Source organism: Hibiscus syriacus, unplaced genomic scaffold (assembly GCF_006381635.1).
Source record: "Hibiscus syriacus cultivar Baekdansim isolate YM2019G1 unplaced genomic scaffold, ASM638163v2 tig00116962_pilon, whole genome shotgun sequence".
Lineage (NCBI taxonomy): Eukaryota > Viridiplantae > Streptophyta > Magnoliopsida > Malvales > Malvaceae > Hibiscus > Hibiscus syriacus.
The window spans coordinates 6,174,948-6,201,812 of record NW_024063488.1 but is presented as its reverse complement, the minus strand read 5'-3'; the positions used below and the strand labels follow the sequence as shown (position 1 = coordinate 6,201,812).

At 34.5% G+C, this 26,865-nt stretch overlaps 4 protein-coding genes and 1 long non-coding RNA gene across 5 annotated transcripts; 3 read left to right on the top strand and 2 right to left on the bottom strand.

Moving 5' to 3' along the window:
• Window positions 1-1,647: 1,647 nt before the first annotated feature.
• LOC120190670 lies at window positions 1,648-2,406 on the bottom strand. The gene has a single exon (XM_039193723.1). It carries the CDS (start codon window positions 2,254-2,256, stop codon window positions 1,807-1,809), a length of 450 nt encoding a protein of 149 aa, XP_039049654.1. The 5' UTR covers window positions 2,257-2,406; the 3' UTR covers window positions 1,648-1,806.
• A 356-nt stretch (window positions 2,407-2,762) lies between these two features.
• LOC120190666 lies at window positions 2,763-6,314 on the bottom strand. Its single transcript, XM_039193720.1, has 9 exons — window positions 5,803-6,314; window positions 5,130-5,393; window positions 4,793-5,006; window positions 4,487-4,596; window positions 4,199-4,398; window positions 3,918-4,021; window positions 3,533-3,720; window positions 3,248-3,447; window positions 2,763-3,146 (listed from the first exon to the last, which is right to left on the bottom strand). The coding sequence occupies exons 1-9, from the start codon at window positions 6,044-6,046 to the stop codon at window positions 2,991-2,993; spliced, it is 1,680 nt and encodes a 559-aa protein (XP_039049651.1). The 5' UTR covers window positions 6,047-6,314; the 3' UTR covers window positions 2,763-2,990.
• A 9,468-nt stretch (window positions 6,315-15,782) lies between these two features.
• Window positions 15,783-16,424, top strand: LOC120190671. Its single transcript, XR_005522633.1, has 2 exons — window positions 15,783-16,034; window positions 16,380-16,424. It is a non-coding gene; the product is annotated as an uncharacterized LOC120190671 (long non-coding RNA).
• A 118-nt stretch (window positions 16,425-16,542) lies between these two features.
• On the top strand, window positions 16,543-19,191 carry LOC120190667 (serine/threonine/tyrosine-protein kinase HT1-like). The gene is made up of 3 exons (XM_039193721.1): window positions 16,543-17,599; window positions 17,738-18,193; window positions 18,749-19,191. Exons 1-3 carry the CDS (start codon window positions 16,847-16,849, stop codon window positions 19,034-19,036), a joined length of 1,497 nt encoding a protein of 498 aa, XP_039049652.1. The 5' UTR covers window positions 16,543-16,846; the 3' UTR covers window positions 19,037-19,191.
• Window positions 19,192-22,923: 3,732 nt separating this feature from the next.
• LOC120190668 (transcription factor bHLH162-like) lies at window positions 22,924-24,064 on the top strand. The gene is made up of 3 exons (XM_039193722.1): window positions 22,924-23,247; window positions 23,327-23,662; window positions 23,744-24,064. The coding sequence occupies exons 1-3, from the start codon at window positions 23,122-23,124 to the stop codon at window positions 23,831-23,833; spliced, it is 552 nt and encodes a 183-aa protein (XP_039049653.1). The 5' UTR covers window positions 22,924-23,121; the 3' UTR covers window positions 23,834-24,064.
• The last annotated feature ends 2,801 nt before the right edge of the window (window positions 24,065-26,865 follow it).

Here is a 26,865-nt window from a genome sequence, read left to right as displayed (position 1 = left end):
CCTGAACCAATCAAGTGAACAAATTCCACTTTTAGTTAATTTTGCTACCGAGTCAGCAGCTTTGTTACAAGTTCACAGAACATGAGAAAAACGTACATTCAAGCAACTAGGCAACAAAGAAAATATATCATCAGTGGCAGCATTGAACTCTCAATGTACATTGCCGTTTCCTTTCAAGCTATTCATGATTCTTTGGTTATTCGATTCCATGATAACATTCTGCAATTGCTGTGATTTAACCAACATGGAACCTAGCTGCACAGCAAGAGATTCTGTCACTAGTGACGAATGAGGAAAGACTAGTGCGTTTGCTCCCGTCAACATGGAACCTATAGTTTTGTGGTTGGAATCGAAGGTGCCGTCAACGTTGAATTTGAACAAATCCAGGAGAGGTTCCATGTTTGGGTGGCTCACGGTTCATTTGAAGGATGACTCGCAGCTTCTTTTGATGTCGGGAAATCATGGAAGCTTTTCCTAGGCTTATTCTATACTTGAACGAAGAGCCAGAGGTTACGACTCTTCCAAATTGTCCAGCTTCTGCATAAATTTAAATTTTAACGACACTAATGAATTTAGAATAGTTTTGGCTGGTGTTCGAGAATGCGTACAAGTTACTCTTGAGCATCGTTATCCTTGACGACGGAGATAGATAGGTATGGCGAACCAGAAACTTATTGCTACTTGAGATCTGTAATGTGGACAGCCATAATTGGTTTGTTTTTTCAGGTCCTCGGCTCTGTTTGGAATTATTTATTTCACGAGATAATGTGTTGGAATTATTTATTTCACGAGATAACGTTCTCTCAAGATTAATTGTTGAAGTAAGGGGAATTGCACAGTATTGACCGTAGGTCGCCATACCTTCCGGACGACCTACGACGTGGCAGCTTCCGACGAAGGAATGATCGTTGTGCATGTCCCATGCACAACCCAACCCATAAAACGCCATGCACACCCAGTGACTTCCTAGGTCGCCATGCACTCCGGGCGATCAAGGAGGTCGCCATGCACGCCCGACGACCAAGCTTTTAACCCTCTGCACGCCCTGCATGTCATTGCTGGGAGATTCCTGTCCGACGACCAAGCTTTAACCCTCTGCTCCTTCATGCATGCGTTGCATCCATAAAGCGGGACGTGCAGAAATATCACATGGCCATGCAAGGAGACAAGGTCGCCGGGCGTGCATGGCGACCTCCTTGGACGACCGGAGTGCATGACGACCTATGGGTTGGGTTGTGCATGGGACGTCTGAAGCTGCCACGTTTTAGGTCGCCCAAAAGGCAAGATGACCTACGACCAACACTGTGTAATTCGCCCTACTTCAGCAATTAATCTTAGGAGAACGTTATCTCGTGAAATAAATAATTCAAATACATTATCTCGTAGATTTAACCCGCTCGCTAAGCACTGATGTTTCTGCCACTGCAACTCTGAGGGGTGGTTTTGTTCAGCTTCTAAAGTGCACCGAAGTTTCACCCAACTAAGCACTGACATTCATTCCTCCATTCTCACTAAGAAAACTAACACTACAAAACAATGGTTTTTAAGCTCAAAATTAATCTAACACAAAAGTTACCTATCAGATTCGAGAAATATAGTTAAGAAGGAGACAAGGCTAAGAAATTTTCTTTACAGACACAAGGCTGCTTGCTACCTTCTTACTCTCTTTTCAATCAGTTCAAAGACCCAACTTCAAAAAATATGTACTTCCGAATTACAAGATATCAAAATATTAAAAAAAAAACACACAGAAGCATCAACAACAAACAATGTAAATTTTTTGCAGAAAAAAATTGAGACGCAAATCTAATCATACTTTTCTCTCCAAGAGTAAACCAAAAAGAAGACCCAAGAGAGAGCCAAAAAAATGTCGCCAACTGTTTGCCTAAGCCAATCCCAAGCTAAATCCTCCACCTTTCTCTCGAACCAGAACCTCCATATCGCCACCATAACATGCAAGACAGTGCAGCCTTTGGAAAAGAAGGATTGAAAGCTTCTGTCTTTGACAAAAGAGACCATGAAGAGCAAGAACCCGATCGCGAATAGGAGCAAACCCGAGAAAGAATCGGATGTCCGGATCAAGAGCTGATCATGCGGGGTAGAGCCCAGGAGCTTCGTGGCGGTCTCGATCCCGTGGGTGAAGGTGTAGATTTCCTTCATCTTGAACATCATGAGTGCGCCGCTCGACAAGGCGATCGCGAAGTGGAGAAGACAGATCAGCATGAAAGCTGACGATGATGATGTTGTTGTCGACATTTTTGTGGGGTTTTCTTTACCTTTCTAAATTCGATTATGAAGTGATTGGCAAAACAGGCATGGTTGTAGTAAATTAAAACCCCAACCCTAAGCTCATTTCAAGAAGAAATTTTTTTCCGTCGACTTATTTTTTGAAGATTCAGGGGAGCTGGGTCTTTTTACCCAAGATAAGGATCTGGTGGGACTCACTCCGACACATGAAAAATAATATGCCCGTCCTTTTATAGACACGTGGCATATTCTAAGTAGAGCCGACAGGTAAGAAAGAGTGTGTACATTTTGTACTGCTTTTAATTTGTTCGGCTGAAAATACTCATCCCCATCAATTCCAGAGAGTAATTCCCAATTTTGAGTTGTTAACTACGTTTCGTTTCAAATAATTTTAATCTTTTTATTGAATTTATCGATTGCAATACTTTCAAAAATTGTATATTTAAATATGTTTGAATAACAATATTTATATATATAAAAGATATTTTTCTATTCATTACCGCAAGAGTTTTTTGGTGGTATTGGTATCACATGGATCTTAATAACCATTTGGGATCATAGTTTTATATACATAAAAAATGAATGATAATAGGTATTGTTAAAAGGTTTAAAAGGAAGATTTTGGATGAACTGTATTTAGTTTTTTATGGAACATAACTACAACACTCTCTTCCAATCAGTTGGCGATGAAAGTTTCCGAATGTGGAGGAAAAAGAGAATGACAGTTAACATCGAGAAAACTTCTACCTTGAAACGATTTTGTTGCCATCTCTTCCATGTCTTGGCAAGACACCTGAAGTTTCAGGCGAAGATATCGTAGGCGGATCATTGGCCAAAGATAGCGGTGACGGTGGAGGAGCCATATGAGCCCGACGCTCTAAAATTTCCTTATGGTATTGCTGCAAGCAACGCAGAGAGACAAATCATTTGTTAATTTTAACAAATGAATGAATGATTATTAGCTGAAATAATTTTAAGAAAATTGCTTGAGCATAAATACCTGAAAGACAAAGTTGCGTCTTTCACAATCCCAGAACATATTCAGTGTCCAATTTGTCTTTGCCGCAACCTTATCCCTTACTGTCGAAAAGCTAATTTGGTCTCTGGAAGTAAAACGGTCCACTTCATTGAACCAAAGACAAGTAAAGAGGTTGCTAATAGGAACATGCTCCCTTATTATTACACATCCTTCAGGAACATCTGCAGACACAGCCATTACAGCAAACCATATTCAAGGCATGGTAGAATAAATAAATAACACAAGATCAAGTATCTTCAACTCTACCGCTAGTAATAGGAAGTTTAGCCTCAGAATATGGGGTCAAACCCTCCATTTTATAAAATTCAATCTGAAAGTCAATGGATGCATTATCATATTTGCCACCAGCTTTATTCGCCTCAGCTTCAACAAATACGTCAAAGCGTTTATAATGCCGAGAAATTGCAAAAGTAGCATTTTTTCTCCACATGAACCTGAAAGAAAGCTTGGAAAAGTTAGAATAAACAAACATTAATTAAGCAGGCAAAAAAACACAGACGCAATAAAATGCTATGGCATAAAACAATGGAACATTGCAATAGTCATGGTAGTGATCAAAAAGCTATGATAAACTCACATCCAGTATCATTTGATCACCTAAGACCTAAGAATCTTATAAATTTGGAAGTACCTCTCAAGAATTTGATACGGATCAACAAGAAGCTGGAGCTTCCCATCAATCCACAAAGAAAAACGAGCGTTTGGAAATAGCCTATGGAGTAGAAGCTTTGGGATCTGTTACAGGCATAACATGAGTCAAAAGGCATACGACTTCTGTTAACATTATAAGGAAAGATATGCAGCATCAAGCAGCATGCATATCATTTGTAATCTACTAAACTCGGGATTATCTAACCTGATGGAAACAAAAGGACACAGTATCATACCATCATCCACATTTTAAACACTTACCTTCCCATTGCGCCTTCCATCAGTGTAAGGAAGATTATGCACAACAACTATTCTCCATAATCCAGACTTATTACTCTCATTTAGACCGCCGTTAGTTTTCAAGTCAGCTTCTGTTTCTTCATCGACAAACATATAGAAGCAGACAGTTTGCTTGGAATATTCACTAATATGCCTAGGTTCTTGTATGATATCAAAAGCTCCTGGATGAGAATTGGTTATTCAATTAAAATTTGTTGGATCCAACATTTGAGTTGAACCCTAAGATATATATATAGTATGGTTGAATACCAAATATTGCAGATGCAACCACCACTCCATGACATTGCTCCATCTTAAGAAGATCATCATCATTGATGTCAAATCCTGTCCCGTGGCCAGGTTTGCTTCCTTTAACAAATCTAGCAAATTCACGACATACATCAGTCAAAATACTAAATTGGCAAACTACATTAATATATGAATCCGCCTTAGCTGAGCAAAAAAGAAAAGATTAATATATGAATCAAGACATTTAGGATGCCAAAACATGTTCACTTCTAAATTTTAACCCTCACACCTCCCCCCAATGAAAAACAAAAGAGAGGTGAACCATACCCACAATGCACATTCATAGACTCTCGTATGTCATATGAATCATCACGCTGTTTCAGTGTAGGATACCCACCAAAGTCAGAACCTCCAAATTCTGTCACCGTATTTAAGTTTTCCTCATAAATATATGTTAGATTCTTAAGAACTGGAGAAAATGATGGGACTTTTGGCATCAAAGCAACAGCTTCCTCCACAGAAAGGTAACATACAGGACAAGCTGCATCATAAACAAGTAAGAAACAATATGTGAATGGGATGAAACCTGAAACAGCATTGTCAGATTATCAAATCCAAACTATATGTATAAAGAAAAATAATGACAGAATGAGGAGGAACGTACGGCGAGGTCCCGATTTTTTAGGGTCCGCTGGTGGAGGGGGTAAACTGAAATTATTGCATGGATGTCCGGGTGGAAGATTGTAGCCCAGAAAATACAACGGAGGAGGGGGTGGTACCCTAACTTCAGATCCTTCCGCAACAACCGGTAAAGATGTCAAATTGTGTATTCGGATATTTTGCTCTCCATTTATCAGAGGAGATCCAGAATTATTTAGAGCCAAGCTATCATTTACCTTGGGGACATTGTAACTTTCCTGAACTTCATCTGTAAACAAGGCACATTACATTCAATTTTGCATGGTCATACCCTCACAAATTGAAGCCAACCGGCAGCTAGAAGTCCAAAACAAGAATAAAATGAAAGCAGCTAGGGCTATAGACCAATAATCCAAAACAAGGAGTGGAGGAAACAAAATTATCCTCGAGTTTGAAAGCTCTAGATGCACATTTCGTTATTCTAACACTCTAACAAGAACCAAAACACCAAAGATAATAGCTTTACAATTAAGCTCTAAGCAATATATCTACACAAACTAAACATAGTTTTGCCCACTTCTTTCATCAAAATATCAGAATTCAGAACAACATGCCTAAGAATCACAATTCACCATCAGTTCATTTCTAAAATTCACCATGAACAATCCAGTGATGAAGAGAAAGGGGGGGGGACCAACCTTTACCGATGTATAAGACCCATACAAAAACGGCGACAGATATGGCACAAAGGAGTAGCAGTCCAACCTTTGTCCGGCCAGCAAATTTACTGACCCAATGAACCAACGTGTCCTTTTCCTTCAGCAATTTAGAAGGCTTAGTTCTTGTTGATGACAACACGTGAATTGGCAAAACACCATCTTCCAGTTGTTTGTCCAAAGACCCGTTAATGCCTGATCGAATCCCCGGTGACCCTCCGATCATGGTGTCTTTCTTAACACCGCCACCAATTCAGTCCTCACTGCAAACTTCACTTAACTCTACAAAATAGTATTAAACTTAAACCTCGTCAATGGATAATAACTCAACAAAAAGAAAATCCCACTTCAAAATGCTAAAGCATACAACAACTGTTGGGGCGCCACCAAATTGAAGCCAAATAAGGTTCTTAAAAAGAAGAAAACGGAATCTGGGTTTATCAGTTCTTGGATTGGTTGATGAAGAGTTTTGCGAAAACAAGGGAAATGGGCTTTGTTGATCAAATCTCAGATCATGTTCGAGTTAATAATATATCTCTATTACAAGTTTTTTAGATCGAAATACTATATTTATAAAATGATCAGATGAATGTGACATGTAATTAAATCCAGATAGGTTGTTCTGTCCCATGTGCGTATGATGTCAAATAATCCGACGCTGATGCTTTACTTCTGGCTTTGTAATGAAATAAATCAAAGTGAAATATTATTGGTTGAAGTAAAAAAACTTAAGACAACATTAAATTAGAACAAAATGTAAAAACAATTTATATAAAATTGACGTTAAATCTAAATTTTCAAAGTCCAAGGTATCGATCTTTACCTCTATCAGAACTTTATTAATAATTATAAGATGTTAAATTTAATAAAAAAACAATTATCAAGCCACTTACCTAACAATAAATTAATCCAGAATTATTGGAAATGAAACAACAAACCCTAGTTTTTCTTTTCTTTTATTGTGTTGCCGTTAATTTATATAAAAAAAAAGTGCATTATACAAATGATGTTGCGAAAGTCGACTATCGGATAGAGCAAAATCGTAATTGATAATTTGAGAAAATAAAAAAATGAAGATAAAAGAGACACAAAATTTACGTGGAAAACCCCTAAAATTATTAGGGTAAAAACCACGGGCAACAGTAGAAGAATTTCACTATGAGAAAATAGGAATTACAACCTCTCTCGATCTACCAAAGAGAAAACAATGATAATTCTCTCTTGATAAAAAGGATAAAATAACTCTCAAGAAACTCTCTAAATTCTCTATAGTATTGGAAGAAAGCTAGAATGCTTTGGGATGATTTTTGAAGCTAAATGATCTAGGGTATTTATAGATGAAGCTTAAGGATTAATTTGTAAATACCTTAAATTATAATGACTAAATTTGAGGTTTTACCCATACCTAAAAATCAACAAAAACTGCACCACTTTCGGTGCCTAATAATCCAATGCACTTTCGGTGCATTTGTTTTTTCAACAATCTCCCACTTGAAGATTTGATTGGAACAATCATATCTTCACACCATTCTTTCTACCTTGTACCTTCATGTTGCTTACGTTTCTGACAGGCCACAAGAGGATCGACATAAGGTAAATTTATCAGCATTGATCGCCTTCGTCATGAAATCTGCTATATTGTCTTTGGTATGGATCTTCTGCACATCTATCGTCACTTCTTCCACCTTTTCACGAATGAAATGGTATTGAACTCGTATGTATTTTGTCCTTGAATGAAATGTTGGATTCCTTGCTAGATGCAAGGCGCTTTGACTGTCACAAAACAGAGAGACATACTCTTGATTGTGCCCAAGCTCCTCCAATAGCATCTTCAACCAAATTGCTTCTTTACTGGCTTGTGTAGCTGCTACATATTCTGCCTCTGTTGTGGATGTAGCCACAACTGACTGCAACTTAGAAACACAGCTTACAGCTCCATCAGCAACTTTGAACACATATCATGTTATAGATTTGCTTTTATCCAAAATCCCCTGCATAGTCAGAATCTACATACCCATTGATTAGTAAGTTTGATCCTCCGTAACATAATGCAACATTTGAGGTCCCTTTGATGTATCTCAGGATCCTCTTTACTGTATTCCAATGCTCTTTGCCTGGATTCGCCATGTACCGACTAACCACTCCCACTGCTTGTGCAATGTCTGGTCTTGTGCATATCATAGCGAATATTAAACTTCCCACTGCTGATGCATACAGTACTCAAGACATCTCCATCCTCTCTTCTTCACTGCTAGGACTCATACTGGAGGATAATTTGAAGTTAATAGGAAGAGGGGTAGAAATTGGCTTACAATCTTGTATGCTGAATCGTGACAAGATCTTCTTCAAGTAATTCTTTTGTGAAAACCAAATCTTCCTATTACTTCTGTCTCGGTGAATTTGCATCCCTAGAATCTTGTTAGCTGATCCCAAGTCCTTCATTTCAAATTCCCTAGCCAGTTATGCCTTCAATTCTTCAATATGATCTTTGTTGGGTCCTGCAAGCAACATGTCATCCACATACAACAGCAATATAACAAAATCGTTATCACCAGACCTCTTGAAATAAGCACAAGGGTCAGCATTAAGTCTGTTGTATCCAAGGCACATAATGAAGGAATCAAATCTCTTATACCAACATCTCGACGCCTGCTTTAGACCGTACAGAGATTTGTTCAACCTGCAAACCAAGTTCTTCTTTTTGTCTTCTTCAAAACCTTCAGGCTGGAGCATATAAATCTCTTCTTCAAGATTTCCATGAAGAAAAGCTGTTTTAACATCTAGTTGCTCTAAATGTAAGTTCAATGTAGCACACATTGCCAAAACTACTCGAACTGTTGTTAGTCGAAACACGGGAGAAAATATTTCATTGAAATCAATACATTCCTTTTGAGCATATCCTTTGACCACCAGTCTTGCACGATACCTCTCAACTTGATCATCACCATTTCGCTTAATTTTGAAGACCCATTTGTTACCAATTGGCTTCCTTCCTTGTGGTAGTGGCACAAGGTCCCATGTATTATTTTTATGAAGGGATTCGATTTCTTCTTGCATCGCCATCATCCACAGTAAAGCATCTGAGCTGTTTATTGCCTCCTGGTATGTTGATGGCTCACTGTCCTCTGTTAAAAGACAGTATGCAATATTACCTTCTATAACATAATCTGAGTGCCAATTGAGACATCTTCTCACACGATCTGATTGACGAGTTGTTGGAGCTTCAGAACTCTCTGGTTCTTGTTCATCATGTGCTGGTTCTGCTTCAGAAGAATCTCCTTGTTCAACCTCATTTTCCACATGTATCTGAGTAGTCTCCGACTTTTTAGTGCTATCATCGTCTTCTTTTCTTTGTAGTTTATCCTCTACAAAGATAACATCCATGATGATGATCATTTTGCGAGCAACGGGATCCCACAAGCGATACCCCTTGACTCCATCAGCATACCCCAAGAATTTGCATTTCCTGGATTTTGGATCCAACTTTGAAATTTCTTGGGCGTTGTACATCACATACACAATACTTCCAAATACATAGAGGTTTGAATAATCAGCTGGTTTACCAGTCCATATCTCCATTGGTGTCTTCAGCTCTATTGCAGTTGATGGAGCTCGATTCACCAAATAACAGGCGATATTGACTGCTTCTGCCCAGAATGATTTTTCTAGGCCTGCATCCCTCAACATTGCTCTTGTTCTTTCTAACAAGGTTCTGTTCATCCGCTCTGCCACTCCATTTTGTTGAGGAGTGTTTGCCACTGTGAACTGTCTTTTGATGCCTTCTTTCTTGCAAATGTCATCAAATTCTTCACTTGTGTATTCTCCTCCATTATCTTTTCTGAAACACTTGATCTTATTTCCAGAATCAAGTTCCACCCGCGCTTTGAAGTTTTTGAAAGTGGAAAACACATCTGACTTCTTCTTAATAGGGTACACCCAACATCTCCTGGAGTAGTCATCAATAAATGAGACAGTATTTTGCTCCGCTTAGGGATGTAACTGGTGCTTGCCATACGTCAGAGTGAACCAATTCTAGAACACTTTTGCCTCTAGAATTTGATGTGTTGAATTTCAACCGGTGCTGCTTACTTGTTATGCAATGCTCACACAAAGGAAGTAATACCTTTGTTAAGCCTGGAAGTAACTTTTGCTCCACAAGGACTTTCATTCCTTGTTCTGACATGTGTCCAAGTTTCTGATGCCATAGCATTGCCGAATCTGAACTACATGAGGCAATAGAGGCTTCTGCTTCTACCAAAGTCTCTCCCTTCAGCATGTACAAGTTTGCAGTTATCTTTTCACCTTTCAGCACCACAAGCGCTCCACGGAACACCTTCATGATTCCTTTCCGTGTTTCAATCTTGCTTGCATTATTATCCAACAATCCGTAGGATAATAAATTTTTCTTCAGACCTTTCACGTGCCGCACATCTCGAACAACTTTAATTGTTCCATTATACATCTTCAATTTGATGGTTCCCACGCCAATGATTTCTAAGGCATGATCATTGCAACTATACACAAATCCTCCTGAGACAGGTTCATAATGATGGAACAATTCTCTTCTTGAGGTCATGTGATATGTTGCTCCCGAATCAATGAGCCATATATTTGTAAATCGTTTTCTTCCTTCCACGGTGGTTGACACTTCACAGCATAGAGCATCTCCATCATCTGAAGTGTTTGCGGTATTGCCTTGTGGATTGGAGTTTTTATTTAGACTCCAACAATCCTTCTTCAAATGACCCTTCTTTCCACAGTTGTAACACTTTAAATTCTTCTTGCTCATCGACTTCGATCTACCATTTTTGTGACTACTGCTTTGGCCACGTCCTATTGATTTCCCTCTCATCGTTGTCATCGTTGTCAACGCTTCTGCTTGTTGTAGATTTACTTGTCTGTCTTCCTTGTTCTTGCGCCGATTTTCTTCTTGTAGAACAGTAGCTGCAACATCATCAAAGACTAGACTAGTGACATTACTGTTTGTCAAGTTGATGATGAGTTGATCATACGAATCCGGTAGACTTTGAAGTAGAAGTTCAGCACGTTCTTGTTCTCCTATTTTACAGCTTAAGGATGTAAGCTGAGAAAATAAAGTATTCAGTGTATTTAAGTGCTCAGTCACTGAAGTAGATTCTGGCATACGGAGAGTGTACAATTTTCTCTTAAGGAAAATTTTATTGTGCAACGATGTGGTCTCGTACAATTTGGTGAGATGGTCTCATATCTCCTTAGCTATCTTATTCTCCTCGATGCTTGACAATACTTCATCTGCTAATGCTAGATGAAAGTTTGTCATAGTATTCTCATCCATTTCGATCCATTTGTTGTCATCTGTGAAATCCATTGGCCTTTCACTGATAGTTGTTAGACAACCGTCTTTCCTCATGATGGCCTTCATCTTTAATTTCCACAATGAGAAATTTCTCTCATTGAATTTTTCAATATCAAATTTCGTTGTCATAGCTTCTATTATTGATAGCTCCCACTATTTCACTATCGTGAATAGTTCTCTAGAACCTCAAAGAATGGGTAATACCTTCTTATTTTCTTATGTTGGAGGATCCACCTTTTGGTGGTAACCACAAAGACAATAAGCAGATATTACACACTCAAATCTGGCTCTGATACCAATTGTTGCAAAAGATGGCTATCAGATAGAACAAAATCGCAACTGATAATTTGAGAAAATAAAAAATGAAGATAAAAGAGACACAAAATTTACGTGGAAAACCCCTAAAATTATTAGGGTAAAAACCACGGGCAACAGTAGAAGAATTTCACTATGAGAAAATAGGAATTACAACCTCTCTCGATCTACAAAGGAGAAAACAATGATAATTCTCTCTTGATAAAAATGAGAAAATAACTCTCAAGAAACTCTCTAAATTCTCTCTAGTATTGGAAGAAAACTAGAATGCTTTGGAATGATTTTTGAAGCTAAATGAGCTACGGTATTTATAGTTGAAGCTTAAGGACTAATTTGTAAATACTTTAAATTATAATGACTAAATTTGAGGTTTTACCCATACCTAAAAATCAACAAAAACTATACCACTTTCGATGCCTAATAATCCAATGCACTTTCGATGCATTTGTTTTTCAACAAATGATTATCCGTTTATTGTTATTAATAATAATCAAAATATTATAAAAATAATTTTTTATTTAAATAGTTTGCTCAAGGTAAGGTTTTCATGATAAGGCACTAAAGCCTGGTTATCAGCATCTCGTCAAATAACGATATTTCCACTTTTTAATTATGATTAAATTAAATTTTATATCAATGTCAAGAAGCAAATTATTTAAGGGCTTTGAAACATTTATAAAAATGTATTTGATTAAATGACGTGGCGCTCAGTGCTGAGACTTAAAGAAATAACTAACGATATGAAAATCTAAAAAAAAAAAATCATGGATACGTAATGGTTACCATTCCATCCATGAATTTATTGTGATTAAATAAATGCCAATTAATACCGTGATTGTGAATTCAACATCCCAACCCACTGTCAAGCCACGTTTAATTTCCACACATGTTGTAACAGATGATTTCAACCTAATTTTATCCGTTGGTTTTGGTTTTGGTACAATTTGGTATCGAAAATACAGTACAAATTTTGCAGGACATTTTATCTGTTGATTTTTAGTATTTGTAGGATCATACTAATATAATAACGCCATAAATAAACTTAGGCCTACATGGATTTAGATCCACTAGGTATTGGTTGGCCTAAAATTCAAGCCGGCCATGTCCATTCCAAGAGAAAACAAACCAAAACAGCATCAAGAAAACATGCACTAGTGCGTTTAGTTTACGGAATGTAAGATTATCAGTGAGAATAGGATTATCGGTAGGAATAAGATTATTGGAAATATTATATTTAATGTTATATTTTGTGTTTGGTTCGTTTAGCAGGAATGTAAGATTACAGTGTTTGATTAAAGGAATAAAATATTATTATAATATATATTTTACCAAATTACCCTTAGTATATATTTATTTTTTAACAAGTTAAATTCTACTATAATATTACTATAATTAATTTATAAATTTTCTTTAAAAATTTTAAATTCATAAAATTTATATATTTTTTTACAAATTTGAAAAGATAAAAAGGTTTAATGAAAGGGTAAAATTTTATTTTAACCCCTAACTTCGTATAAAATTTTAATTATGGATTTTTTTGTAAATCTAAAATAGTATAAGGATAAATTTTTAATATAACCTTCATAGAATTTTTATTATTCAATGACATAAGAATGATATTTTTGGAAAAAAAAAATTAAGGGCATTTTAGTCCAAAACGCCAGTAATCCAACAATACCTAAGAGAATGAGATAATCACATTCCCGGGTAATATACTCCCAAAATACCACTGTTGGAATAAAAGATTATCGGAAAATATAATTACTGACCAACCAAACGGGAGAATGACATTCCATTCCCCGGTAATCCCATATTCCCATGGGAATGGAATCTACATTCCCCTGTTTGGTTAGTCCGGAAATCTCATTCCCGGTAATGTAAGATTACCAATAGTGAATTTTTTGGGGTATATTACCTGGAATGTCATTATCTCCATTTCCTTAGGTATTGTTTGATTCCCGGCGTTTTGGACTAAAATGCCCTTAAATTTTTTTAAAATATCATTTTTCTGTCATTGAATAATAAAAATTATACGAATGTTAAATTATAAATTTATCCTTAAACTATTTTAGATTTACAAAAAAAATCTATAATTAAAATTTTATATGAAGTTCAGAGGTTAAAATAAAATTTTACCCTTTCATTAAACCTTTTTATATTTTCAATTTTGTAAAAACAAATTATATAAATTTTATGAATTTAAATTTTTTTTAAAGAAAATATATAAATATTTTCTAACTTGTTAAAAAAAGTAAATATATAATAAGGACAATTTGGTCAAATATACATTCCTATAATCTTTTATTCTTTTAACCAAACACGGTAATCTTACATTCCTGTTAAGCCAACCAAAACACAAAATACAACATTCCCAGTAATTATATTTCCTGGTAACATTACATTCCCACTGATAATCTTCCATTCCGTGAACCAAATGCACCATTAAGGTTTTCTACCATTTTTAAAACATTTTCTCAGATCTCATTGCATTTCTTTTTAGTGCATTTCTGATTTAGCCAGACAAATGGTGAAAGCTATTTTATTCGGATTCACTCTTTTACTATTAAGTTTATTCTTCCTAACCCATTTTCAGAAGTACGCCATGATGTTTATTATTCCATTTTTATTAAAGGTGTTACATCTTCTTATCCAATTTTAAAATCGTTTATCTAAATTGAATAATGCTTTCATAAATCACTCATATTATACGTGAATCCATCACTTATTTTTTTTTATAATATGGACTTTATGCAATTTTAAATTATAATATTGTAATTATAGGTGAATTTTATAGAATTAAATTTAGTTGATAATACTTTTATTTTTTTTAATTCCAATTATACATGAAACTAGTAATTTACTTCCAAACTTTTAGCTACCTTACCTATAGTTCTTTTTGTTTGTAGACCTGACTTCATCACATGCAAAGAGAAATGAATCTTCCAAAACAAATAGCAAAACTCCAATTCCAAGTCCAACCAAATAACTTCCACAAATATATATATATATATATATATATATATATATATATTAAAACCCCCAGAATTTATATTCCATCAATATTGATATTTTATACATAGAAATTAAAAATGGACATATACAATTTTATTGTTATTTAAATATATTTTATTTTATATATACTAATTTTATATATGAATATATATAATATAAATAAATAATTATGATATATTATTGGATTAAAAATTAACACATGAATTCTTCATAGGTATGAATAAAAATCATATATAACGAAATTTTAAACAAAATAAATTTAAAATAACTCGTATAATTTACATATATTTAACACAACTTTGATATCACAAAATTTATTAAAACACCAACTTTAACATAAAACAATTATCTAATTAAACTCGGATAATATTTACGTGTAGAAGCAAATATACCTACCAAATACCAACAAGACGGTCGCTGGCCACGAAAAACTTACTACAAGAAATCCGTGCGAACCGTACCATCGAACATCCATCCGTAGCTGTTACTTTTGTCGGTGCCTCTGTAATAATTATTATATAAAAGTACTTTAACGCTCATTCTTCATGAAAACGACACTTTTTTGTCCGATTTTTCTCCACCTTACCTTTTCTTCTGTGTCCTGACAAATACGGGATGGACATTAAATACAAGGAATTTAAACATTTGTAACTTTAATAACCACTGAATTATATGGGTCAAATTTATTCTGATCATTAAGCAAAAAAAAAATTCATTACATCATTAATCTTTCGTTTTAGTTTAATCAAGTCATCATACTTCAAAATCTTAATTGAATATAAAATTTTACAAAACAAAAGAAATAACAAAAATAAATTTTACAAAGCCCCTAAAAATAGAGAACAAATGAGAGGAAAAAAATAAGTGTTCATATTTTTTACATGATAATTTTTGACGACTGATGATTGTTTTTTATTATCCCAATTATGAATTAATTATATTTCGATATGATCTGATAATGAAGGAAGGAAATAAACAACAAAGGATATGAATAAAATAAAAATGTAATTATCTAATTGATAAAATTTATTGTTCAGTAGTCAAAACATAACTCACTCCATATTTAGTGACAAATATGTTAGTTTACCCCAAAAATTCAACTTTATTTTTTAAGAGGGAAAATCAATAAAATAGTTTTTTTTTGGGTGTGTGAAAAAACAAGAGGCTCCCCATTTAAACATGGACTTTTCTGTTTTGGTGGTCCTCACACACACTGGAGCACCGCGTCGCTCAATTGGGCTCCACCTTTTTCCAGTATTCAACCGAAAATATCGGGTTCACGGAATCTACGGTCTCAAAACCTCTCCGTATACACTACGTATACCTTCCCAATCTTCCTTTTGCAGTGGAGGTAAATTCATGGAGTTTTATTTATCTGTTTTTTAGGTTTTACTTCCGACCCATTTTTACTCTCCCATCTTCCCACAAAAAGATCCTTTGGTTTGTTTGGAGAAAAGGTTGGAACTTGAAAGAAATATTGAGCGAGAGAATAAAAACCTCAAAGAAGAGATGCCACCTTCTGTGTATTTGCCATTTACTTCTTAGCTTCACGGTAAAGATCTTGTCTCTGGATGCTTTTTTTTTGTTTTAAGCTATCATACGTAATAGTCGTTGTACTTTGAGATCTTCCCCTTTTTAAATTTTCCTTTTTTGTGCATATATGATCATATTTGGATCTGTTTTTTTTTTAATTACAACGGGGTGTGTATTTGTTTTTTTTTCAACAGATGATTATTTTTTCTTAGCATAATGGGTATTATAATCATGTTTTTTTTCTTCATTTTCAATAAATAAATGATGTTTTTGTTTCGTTGGGGTTTTGTTTTTTTTTTATTTTACTTTTAAATTTCATTTTATTGGTTGGATAACTTGTTTATTTGGTTTGTGGGATTTCCAGGCATTCACGGAAGGTGGTGTTTTGACTTTTAAAGCCTAAAGAGAGAACATTTTTTTATATAAAAAATCATTTTTTGATAGACTGGGAAAAGAAAAAAGAAAAGGGTATTTCAGCCTGTATAGATTAGATGGGTTTCAAATGATTAGCTTTTCAAAAAAAGAAAAAGAAAATGGAGCGGAGATCTAGGCTTGGCAGAGTCTCATTCTTGATTGTTCTTCTTCTAGGCTTTGATTGGTTTCTTGATTTTCAATGAAACCAAAGTTTGATATTTTGGCGGTCAATTGTTGATGAGCTTGAAGAATCTTAGTTTCAAGAGTAATTATTTCAGGAACAATCTCTTGATTGTGTCCCTTCTTCAAAGGAGGAAAACATACAAGGGAAGATTAAAAAAGGGAAGCTTTGGGTTTATGATTTTGTAGTGTTTAAAGTTTGTAAGTATTTGGAGTGAATTACAGAGATCATAAGAAATGTCAGGAGAGGCAAGTTCATGGATTAGGAGAACCAAGTTTTCTCACACTGTTTATCATAGGTTAGACTCATCTGGATTGGGTTATTTTCCTTTGAATCTACAATCAGACAGGAAGCAAGAGCTGAGCTTAGGATCTAAGCCAAGGTCAACTGTGTCTTCCCCTAATCCCAAACAAGTTCGCAATGATCCTCAGATTCAGCCAAATCGGATCATGAACAAGCAAAGATCTTTATCCCCTGTCCCTCAGACTGTTCTGTCGGATACATTCAAGGAAGCAAGGTCCGATAGTAGGAGATTCTCAACCCCACACCCTCGAAGGAAAGGATCCGGCAAGCGACGTCTAGAAAAGTTTTTCCATAAAGAATCTCATGACAAGAAAGGGTCCAGTTCACCTGCACTATCAAATTCAAGCCCCCTTAGGCACTTGGGTTCCTTGAAGATTTCAGATAGGACAAAGGGCAGGAAGGAATCTGCTTGGACCAAGTATTTTGACCATGCTGGTGTGAGGGTTAACGCTGTAGAAGCAGCTGATGAGCACACTGTTGATCTTTCCCAGCTATTTCTCGGTCTTAGATTTGCACACGGTGCGCATAGCCGGCTTTATCATGGCATATATAAGGAGGAAGCTGTTGCAGTTAAGATTATTAGGGTACCTGATGATGACAATGGAGACTTGGCTGATAGATTAGAGAAACAGTTCAATAGAGAGGTTAATCTTTTATCTAGACTCCACCATCAGAATGTTATAAAGGTAAAATTGCTTTTTCATTTGTATGATTATATCTTGTTTAGGAATCAGATTTATATTGCTTTGAATAAATCATGATTTGAGAATTTTCATGTCATAATGTGTTACAATTCTCACTTTTACTCGTGATCTGTTAACCAGTTTATAGCAACATGTAGAAAGCCACCGGTTTATTGTGTTATAACAGAATATTTATCAGAGGGTTCATTAAGGGCATACTTGCACAAGCTTGATGACAAGTCTCTTCCATTGAAGAAGTTACTTGTTATTGCTCTCGAAATCGCCCGTGGAATGGAATACATTCATTCTCAAGGAGTCATTCATCGCGATCTTAAACCGGAGAACATCCTTATTGATCAGGAATTCCACATGAAAATTGCTGATTTTGGTATAGCTTGTGAGGAGGCCTATTGTGATCTACTGGCTGATGACCCTGGGACTTATCGTTGGATGGCACCGGAGATGATAAAAAAGAAATCGTATGGAAGGAAGGTGGACGTGTATAGCTTCGGACTGATCTTGTGGGAAATGATTGCGGGAACTATCCCATACGAGGATATGAATCCTATGCAAGCTGCTTTTGCGGTTGTGAACAAGGTATGTCCCTAAATATCATCCTCCTAGGTAATATATATGCATGATATGACTGTCCTAAGTTCATTCAGGCCGTTGCTCATAAAAACTGTCCTTGAGAATGAACTTACAGTCCGACTGTTGATATTTTTTAGATGGTTTTTCATCTCCTTGATCATCTTACAGTCAACCGAAGATTGAAATCTTGGTGCACAAAATATGGTATAAGACTGCATTGAAAATCTTTACAGTCAGATTTTAGACTGCATTCGGAATATAATATAAAACAGAAGATCACAATCATATCAACATGTGGCTAATCTAACACCGTTCGGAACAACAATAGATACTTAATATGAAGGCAGCATCACAGTTCTCCAATCTTTGACTGTACATTGTTTGGATGATATTTGGGAAGTTGGGCACATGGCTATTAGCAGAGATTATTCTGCTTGAATTTTTACTTGCATTACATGGGGGAACTGAATTATAATTGTGGCATCTTTCTGAGTGATGTGTTGACTTGGTTTTATATGATTATATCTGTAATTCTGATATCAGAACTTGTGTTTTTCCTAGAATTTGAGGCCTGTTATCCCCAAAGACTGTCCACCCACCATGCGAGCTTTAATCGAGCAATGTTGGTCATTAAACCCGGAGAAGAGGCCAGAGTTTTGGCAGATAGTGAAGGTGTTGGAGCAATTCGAGCTGTCACTCAATCGTGATGGCACCCTGAATTTGATGGCAAACTCAAGTTGCCAGGATCATAAAAAACGGCTGCTTCATTGGATTCAAAAGCTTGGTCCTGCACACAACCCTCACTCTAATGTCTATGCTCCACCTATGCTTAAACCTAAGTTCTCATGAATATTTATTTGGACCTGGCTTTTGTAGTGTCACCGGGTCGATTGTAATTAGAAGCTTCGTTTTCTAAGCTGCTGCTTTCTTTATATGTACTTTTTATGTACCTCATATGTCACGTTCTTGTGGGAGTGAATGAAATAGATTGGTAGGCAATGACAGGGTTTCATGTTCTATTTATTTATTTTTATACAGTTTCTGAGTTAGGCATAATAACACAACCCTTTAGTTGGAGGTAGATAATCGTTTTAGCGACTGAATTCATGATTTTTATTTATGAAAATAATAATGATGTTAATTAAGATATTATTTTATAAAATAAAAATAAAAGTTACTAGTTATTTCATGATTTTTGTGTCAATCAAACTAAGATGTTATTTTAGGTGTCAATTTTTTCTTTTGGATAAGTAAAAATTTTATTATCCAAATAAGAGTTCAATACAATAATCCCAAGGATCAAAGAAAACTATATACAACAAAAATGATTAGTCTATACTCCAATTGTGACAAAGAAGCATATTAAAATTGTCAAGTCTATTGAGTTCTCTATTCCTAAGTTGAGCACCCAGTATCTCTTTAATAGAACCAAGTATCTCTTTAATAGAACCAAGCAAATCTTCAACAGTTCGAGACTTTCCTTGAAAAATACGTTTGTTTCTCTCCTCCCAAACCTTGTAAATGAAAGTACACCAAACAATCTTCATGATGGAGGTTAAAAGAGATTTACCTTTCCAAGTTGAAGAAGCTCAAGCAAGCTTGTTTTCCCATGACATATAAGGTAAGGACAGGTGAGATAGATTTAAAATACCAGTCCAAAGAGCAATAACCATATTACATTCAACAAATAAATGGTTTCTCGTTTCAAGGGCATCATTGCAAAGGATACAATAACCAAAATTGGTGATTCCCATTCGTAAAAGTCTCTCCCTAGTAGGGAGTCGATCGAGGATTGCTAACCAAGTACTAATACTGAATTTAGGAATATAGAGTGGAAACCAAATAAGCTTATGCCAAGGAACTTTGTCATGCTTGATTCGAGTCTCTTCCCAGATTACTTTAGTATTCGTAACTCCTGCATTAAGAATGGGGATGGCCTCATTTTTCAGCTTCAAAAGTGTGTTGAAGGTGTAACTTGAGGAAGAAAAAAAAGACATGTGATTAAAATCATTAGACTTGATCACATAGGTATAAGTTCATGCAATCCATAAGGAACCTTGACCAGCAATGAGGTTTCGAATGAGTTGCATCATGCAGACCTTGTTCCATGTTTTTAAGTCTTTTAAGCCTAATCCTTCTTCATATTTGGATCTGCATATTATATTCCAACTAACTCTTGCTCCAGAGGCTGAAGTGTCAGAGCCTTTCCATAGGTATCTTGAACAAAGCTGATTAACTCTGTTAATAACAGATTGGGGAAGCATGAATTGTCTACACCAAAAGTTAGCAATGTTTAGTAAAACTATTTTAACAAGTTCTAACCGACCTGCATAGCTTAAATGCTTTCCAGACCATTGGTGAATCCTTAATCTGATATTGTCAATAAGAGAATAACAATCCTTAGCAGTAAGTTTCTGAGAGACAAGAGGGACTCCAAGTTATCTCACTGGTAGAAAACCAAATTTGAAACCAGTAGAGATGTTAATGATTTCAAGATTCCTAGGAGAAATTCTTGCTTCAAAAATTTCAGATTTGACCACATTGAGTTGAAGTCCAGAGATATCATAGAATTTGTTGAGAACATAAATAACACAAGCAATAGATTCTAAATTTCCTTTGCAAAAAATTAGAAGGTCATCTGCAAAAGTAAGATGGGTGAGACCAAGTTTTTTGCATTTTAGGTGATACCCAATGTTCATTGCTAGAGCAAAAAGAATGGGAGATGATGAGTCACCTTGCCTTAGACCTCTTTGCCCTTTGAAATAGCCAATTAAAGAACCATTGAGAGAAATTAAATATCTTGCTTCAGAATAACAAGCTTCAATCCAAGCAATGAATTTTTGAGGCAATTCAATGGCTTTAAGGATAGAAGAAATAAATCCCCAGTCAAGAGAGTCAAATGCTTTTTGAAGGTTTATCTTGATAGCACACCTTGGAGAAATAGACTTTCTTCCATAGCCTCTAACTAGGTCTTGGGTTGGGAGAGTATTGTCAATAATGTTTCTACCCTTAACAAAGGCTGTTTGATTTAGGGTAATTATGTCAAGAAGCAAGTTTGTGAGCCTCTTGACAAGAATTTTAGTTATTTCCTTATAAACCACAAAGCAACAGGAAATGGGTCTATAATCTGTTACTTTGCTAGGGTTAGTGATCTTAGGAACCAAGGCAATAATAGTATAGTTAAAAACTGGTAAAATGAAAGAGTTATGAAATAAGTATTTTACAGCTTTTATCATATCCTCACAAACCACTGACCAGGTTGATTTAAAGAAAAAAGGAGTATAACCATCAGGGCCATGTGCCTTATCATTTCCTTGACTGAAGAAAGTTTCTTTAATCTCCTCATCAGTGATGTTTCTATCCAAATCTGCTAAAGCTTCAAAGGGCAGATTAACATTAAGCAGATTTTTAAGAGCTTGAGGGTCATTGCCTCTAACATTCTGATCAACATGACCTAACTGTTTTAAAAAAAAATTTGATAATTTCAAAGGTCATGTCATCAAAATCTTCAAGTCTGCTGCCTTGATCATTCACTAGAACTCTAATTGTATCTCTCTTATTTTTAGAGGCAATGACAGTGAAAAAAATAAGAGAGATTCAATTAGGTGTCAATTTTATTTATTAAAAAAGTTAAAAAGTAAAAAGCAAAACATATTCTTTGAATTAGGAGGCCATGTCCCAATCTTGTATAGGTACAGTGTAACAAACGTGGTCTACATTAAATATTAAAAAAAATTGGACGGTCGGTTATCCCTACCAAATATCGATGTCAATGAAGCACATCTATCTCTGATAGTTTGGGCTTAGTAACATACATTTTAATAAACTACACTATTGGTTATTATTGAATTTTATATTGTCTTGTTTTGGTCATAAAATTATAAATATATATATAAATATAATTTTTATACTAAATTTTCGAATTAATTTTTCTTAGTATTAAATTTTTAAATCACTAATGGATGACGTAGTTTCTATGTCTTTTTAGAAAATTGTAAACTAATATGAACAATTCTTACATACGAGGAGAGGGAAAAATAATTTTACTCTTAATGAATATCGAACTTACAATTTAAGGAATGGAAAAAATGTTAAATGAAATTTTTTAATTAACTGTTCTGGAGATTGATACTATTTTGAGGACATTTTAAATACATATAACATTTGAAAAGACTTTACATTGAACTGATTGAAGTCTAAGTAGCGTAACAATATCCATGAAGGTACATGAACGTAAAATTTATGTGAATCTGATCGAATTCGGTGAGGTATGTAATCTTCTAGTTCCAACGAGACCACCATCACCTTGGATGAGACAGGCTCTCATGAATACAACGACTACTTATTGTCTGTTGAGAAGAGTATGCATTTTATACTTATGATCTTTTAAAATAAAAAAATCATGTATAATGCAATATTGTTATAATAATAATAATTTTCTGTCCAGTTGGTGATATAATTATAAAATATATTTTTTAAACATAAACACCACAAATTTATGGATTTTCGATAATATTGTTACTACCAGAATATTAAAGTTGGGGAAAAGATTAAGAATGTGTACGTTGGATTCAGGACCACAAAACTCAAAAGTAAGTGGCGTGGTCCATTTTAGTCCGTAGAGGTGCAGGTGTGACGTAAGACTCGTCGGTCTTCTTTCCTGAGTTACAGTCCAGGCTTCAGATCTATTATATATTTTAGCATTTTGTGTGCAAATCCACAGGATATTCAAACCCTATTAGGTTTATACTAATTCTTGTCAGCTTCTATCTCATGATATATATTTTGCTTTTTAATTGGCTTTGGCTATCAGTTTCTGCTGGGGGAAGCTTTATTTCAAGGCTTTCTCACGACAAAGAGATCGGTAAACACATCAACTATTTTATCTGTTAGCTGCTTTTTAACTATTTGTTTCCCAAATATCAATAATATCAATGGAGAACAACAACCCTAATGATTCTTCAAGACCAGATAGAAAACTCATCGAGAGAAACAGGAGAACTAAGATGAAAGCTCTCTGTTCCGAGCTCCATGCTCTCTTACCCCATCACAACTCTAGGGTTTTTCTCTTCCTCTCTTTTCATGCAATTTCTTTCTTTCTTTGCATTGCATGATGTATGAAATGTTTTTTTTGGAAAGGAACCAACATCACTGCCTGATCAGCTTCATGAAGCTGCAAAGTATATAAAAAAGTTGCAGACAGATTTGGAGAGAATGAAGGAAAAGAAAGACAGCCTGATGGGAGTTGAAAGGTGGAAAAATACAACAAGCAGCAGGAGTAATGAACCTAAATCGCCTGAAATACACATTCATGAAATGGGTTCTTCGTTGGTGATCGGGTTAACAACCGATACCAACACTTGTCGGTTCATTTTTAATCAGACGATTCGTATTCTTAATGAAGAGGGAGCCGAGATTACTAATGCCAGTTTCTCTGTCGTTGACGATACTGTTTTCCATACCGTACATCTTACGGTAGCCATTTTAACTTCTCTCACTTTCATCGATACCATTAAAGTTGAGGGAATGGTTTAATATATTTGAGAAATTGTGTAGATTGGGCATGAATCGGCACCGGATTATGGGGCTGCAGCCAAGATATCAGAGAGACTGAACGAGTTTATCAATGATGCTGATGATGCATGAGAGCTGCTGTGTAAACAATCTGAATTAATTACCCTATTCTGACAGATCAAGCAGGTGCCATTGCCACGTAATTAAAGCTATTTCTTGCTTGGCAACGACCAGATCTAGTGTTATGGACTATGATGTTTTCGATTCCCAAGTTTCTATGTGCAACATTAGAACCTAGTTAAATTAAGGATTGAAACATTAGCAAGTACTTTTATATGTTGTTTGCTTTAGCTTGGACATATATTATTTCACTCATTTTATAGTTTTTATGTAATTTCGTTAGACAAGAAATGATCTTTCTCTCGAGTCTTTGGGGAAGTTATATAATATAGGTTAAATTAGTGAAATATTGTTGTTTAATTTTTTATAATTTGAAAGGAATAGTGATTATAAGAACTTATTTAGGGAAATAGGTGAATGTATAATAACCAGTGAAGTTGCATGGAGCTGAGGGCAACTTTGCTCTTTTTTTTTTTTTGCAATTTTGATACAATAAATATAAGAAAATGAAAATGCATGGATTAAAATGGACATTTTTAGAAATTATCTTTTTGACTAAATTGTGAGTTTGAGAAAATTAATAATATTATTATTTAAAATATAATTATATTGTAAATTTTTGAAAAATCTTTAACTTGCAGGACTTGAAATAAAAATTTTCAAGAAGGTTAAATTGAAACGGTGCTTTTAATTTAATATGAAATATAATATTTGTTCATTTTTAGCTTATCCTTGTCCGAGCCGGTAGAAGTTCTCGAAAGACATGCCCGATCTTTACCTCCCATTGCTTTGGCCATAAATATGCTGGAGTAGGGTGGATTCCATGTTCTCGTTATTCTTCTTTTGGATGACATTCCTCACTTTCAAACTATTCGTCTCGAGAATCACTTTGCGTGTTCCTAAGTTCCATGCAACGGTTAAGCTTTCAAACACTCCCAGGAGTTCTGCTTCTCTGCCCGTACACATGCCGATGAACTTGGAGAAGCCTGTTATCCAGCGACCTTTCTCATTACGTATTACCCCCACATGATGTTGTTCCAGTCGATCCCCATCTACATTGAGTTTCCACCGATCCGTCGGGATGATTGTTGATTCTAAAGGTTTTAGGTTCGAGCAACAATAACTACAAGGAAATAATGATAAATTTTGATATAAAATAATTAATTTTTTAAATTCGTTAGATTAAAAATGAAAAATAATCAAATAATTAAAACTATTAAGAAAATTTTAAAAATTCAAAATTAAATGCCAAAACAATAATTTTTTTTAGAAGAAAATGGAGATAAGGCACATTTAGCTCTTGTCAATACATACATCTTAAAAAATTATATAATTTTTCTAAAAAATCACTCCAATTGGATAATCATGTATAAATTATGAAATTACAGTTTTATATTTTATTTATAGTTAAAACCTCAAAATTTGATTTCTTTAAACTCTTCGTTTAACTTAAGGGAGTGTTCTTTTTCTTTTTTAAAAAATAATTTTTAATTATTTATTTTTTTATAACCCGATCCTAAAATTATAAAAGAATATTCCAATCATCATCAACTGATGATGATTTTTTCAATCACTGCATAAATTACCTTAATCTACTAAAGAAATTATAAACAATATTATTTTCCATAAAGAAATCAACAACACTTCGCAAATTTAGTAAATTGTTGATCCTATATAGGTTATCATTTCATTTCCCATGCTTTAGTATGATGTTGAAGATGATCCATCATATGGAACTATGGAAGGTTAATATTAAAGGCCTTAACATTATTTATACAGCTAAAAGCACAATTAACCAAAGTGGAGAACAATCATTTCATGTTCCCATCTGTGTGTCTATGCTCAACTTTGAAAACATTTGCATTGACTGAATAAGGATTGTAATAATATGGGGTGTCTAAAATATGTCTTGTCCCTCTCTAATCGTGCATTATTGGGTGTCAAAACAATATGGTTTATGGGCAATAAAAGCCTAAGTCCCACCAACACAATCATGAATCCAAATATGTCTTTATTAATATCAATCCCTCCTCAACTTTTATATCTAGATAGCCTTTACCACTTCCATTTATAAAGGGGGGGGGGGACGATTTCTATCATTCATGAATTGGACTGCATGTATCATTCATGCATACATTAATTAAATGCCCATTATTAGTTGTAATGAGGCCCGAAATATTTCCAGCAAACTCAACCTGAAGAAACCCACATTCTGAAAAACAATAAACAACACCCATTACGATTTAATAAAGTGAATATTCGATCAAGTCGAGCTAAGTCAAATTATAAAATTTTTAGTTAATCGAGTTAACGAGTTTAAATTTATAAAATAAAATATATTTACTTTTTTATCGAGTTGAATAAAAAAATTTGAGTTTTTATTCAAATCTAATTATAATTATTTATAATAATATGATACAAATTTGTTTCAATTGAAACAAGCTTATTTTAAAAAAAAATATATAAATAATATTTATAATAATAAATTAAATATCACCAAAAAATATATATATAATGTTATTTTTTTAAAATGAATTTTGAGAATAAATAATTGATTAGAGTATAAAGAGACATTAAATTAATAGGAAGAAATAATTTATAAAATGTTTTAGTCGCATGACCATATTAAATAAAATATAAAATTGTTGTTAAAATAAGAATTAAAGCCGTATAAATATTCTATAGTTTAATAGGAGTAATGATTCACATTTAGTAAAAATATACTTAAATTGAAGGAGTAGTTAAAGAAACATAGAAAGCATACTAGGTTGAAGGATTAAATTAAATAAAGAGAAAATTATTTTTTTTAAATATCAAAGTTGGGTAAGTATTTTAAAGTGGTGTAGTAGTGTGGTTCAAATTTACTGCTTAATACAAAAGAAGAATTGAAAAAAAAGGCTTAATACCTAAATAATTGTTCAAACTATATTCTTTTTACCTAAATTTATGCCTACAGGGCTTTTTTTGCCATCTAGATGCCTAATGTTACAAATGTGACCATTTTAGGTGCCCAGGACGTAACGGCCGTTAATTTTTTTCGTTAA

What these genes read in the sequence shown, in the direction of transcription:
- LOC120190670 (XM_039193723.1), bottom strand. Translation starts at nt 2,256, where the DNA reads ATGTCGACAACAACATCATCATCGTCAGCTTTCATGCTGATCTGTCTT.
- LOC120190666 (XM_039193720.1), bottom strand. Translation starts at nt 6,046, where the DNA reads ATGATCGGAGGGTCACCGGGGATTCGATCAGGCATTAACGGGTCTTTG. An exon ending in GGTCTTATACATCGGTAAAG is followed by an intron (nt 5,394 to 5,802) that starts GTTGGTCCCCCC and finishes CCTTGTTTACAG; the next exon opens with ATGAAGTTCAGGAAAGTTAC. An exon ending in TAAAAAATCGGGACCTCGCC is followed by an intron (nt 5,007 to 5,129) that starts GTACGTTCCTCC and finishes TTTATGATGCAG; the next exon opens with CTTGTCCTGTATGTTACCTT.
- LOC120190667 (XM_039193721.1), top strand. Translation starts at nt 16,847, where the DNA reads ATGTCAGGAGAGGCAAGTTCATGGATTAGGAGAACCAAGTTTTCTCAC. An exon ending in ACCATCAGAATGTTATAAAG is followed by an intron (nt 17,600 to 17,737) that starts GTAAAATTGCTT and finishes TCTGTTAACCAG; the next exon opens with TTTATAGCAACATGTAGAAA. An exon ending in CTTTTGCGGTTGTGAACAAG is followed by an intron (nt 18,194 to 18,748) that starts GTATGTCCCTAA and finishes TGTTTTTCCTAG; the next exon opens with AATTTGAGGCCTGTTATCCC.
- LOC120190668 (XM_039193722.1), top strand. Translation starts at nt 23,122, where the DNA reads ATGGAGAACAACAACCCTAATGATTCTTCAAGACCAGATAGAAAACTC. An exon ending in TACCCCATCACAACTCTAGG is followed by an intron (nt 23,248 to 23,326) that starts GTTTTTCTCTTC and finishes TTTTTTGGAAAG; the next exon opens with GAACCAACATCACTGCCTGA. An exon ending in TCCATACCGTACATCTTACG is followed by an intron (nt 23,663 to 23,743) that starts GTAGCCATTTTA and finishes GAAATTGTGTAG; the next exon opens with ATTGGGCATGAATCGGCACC.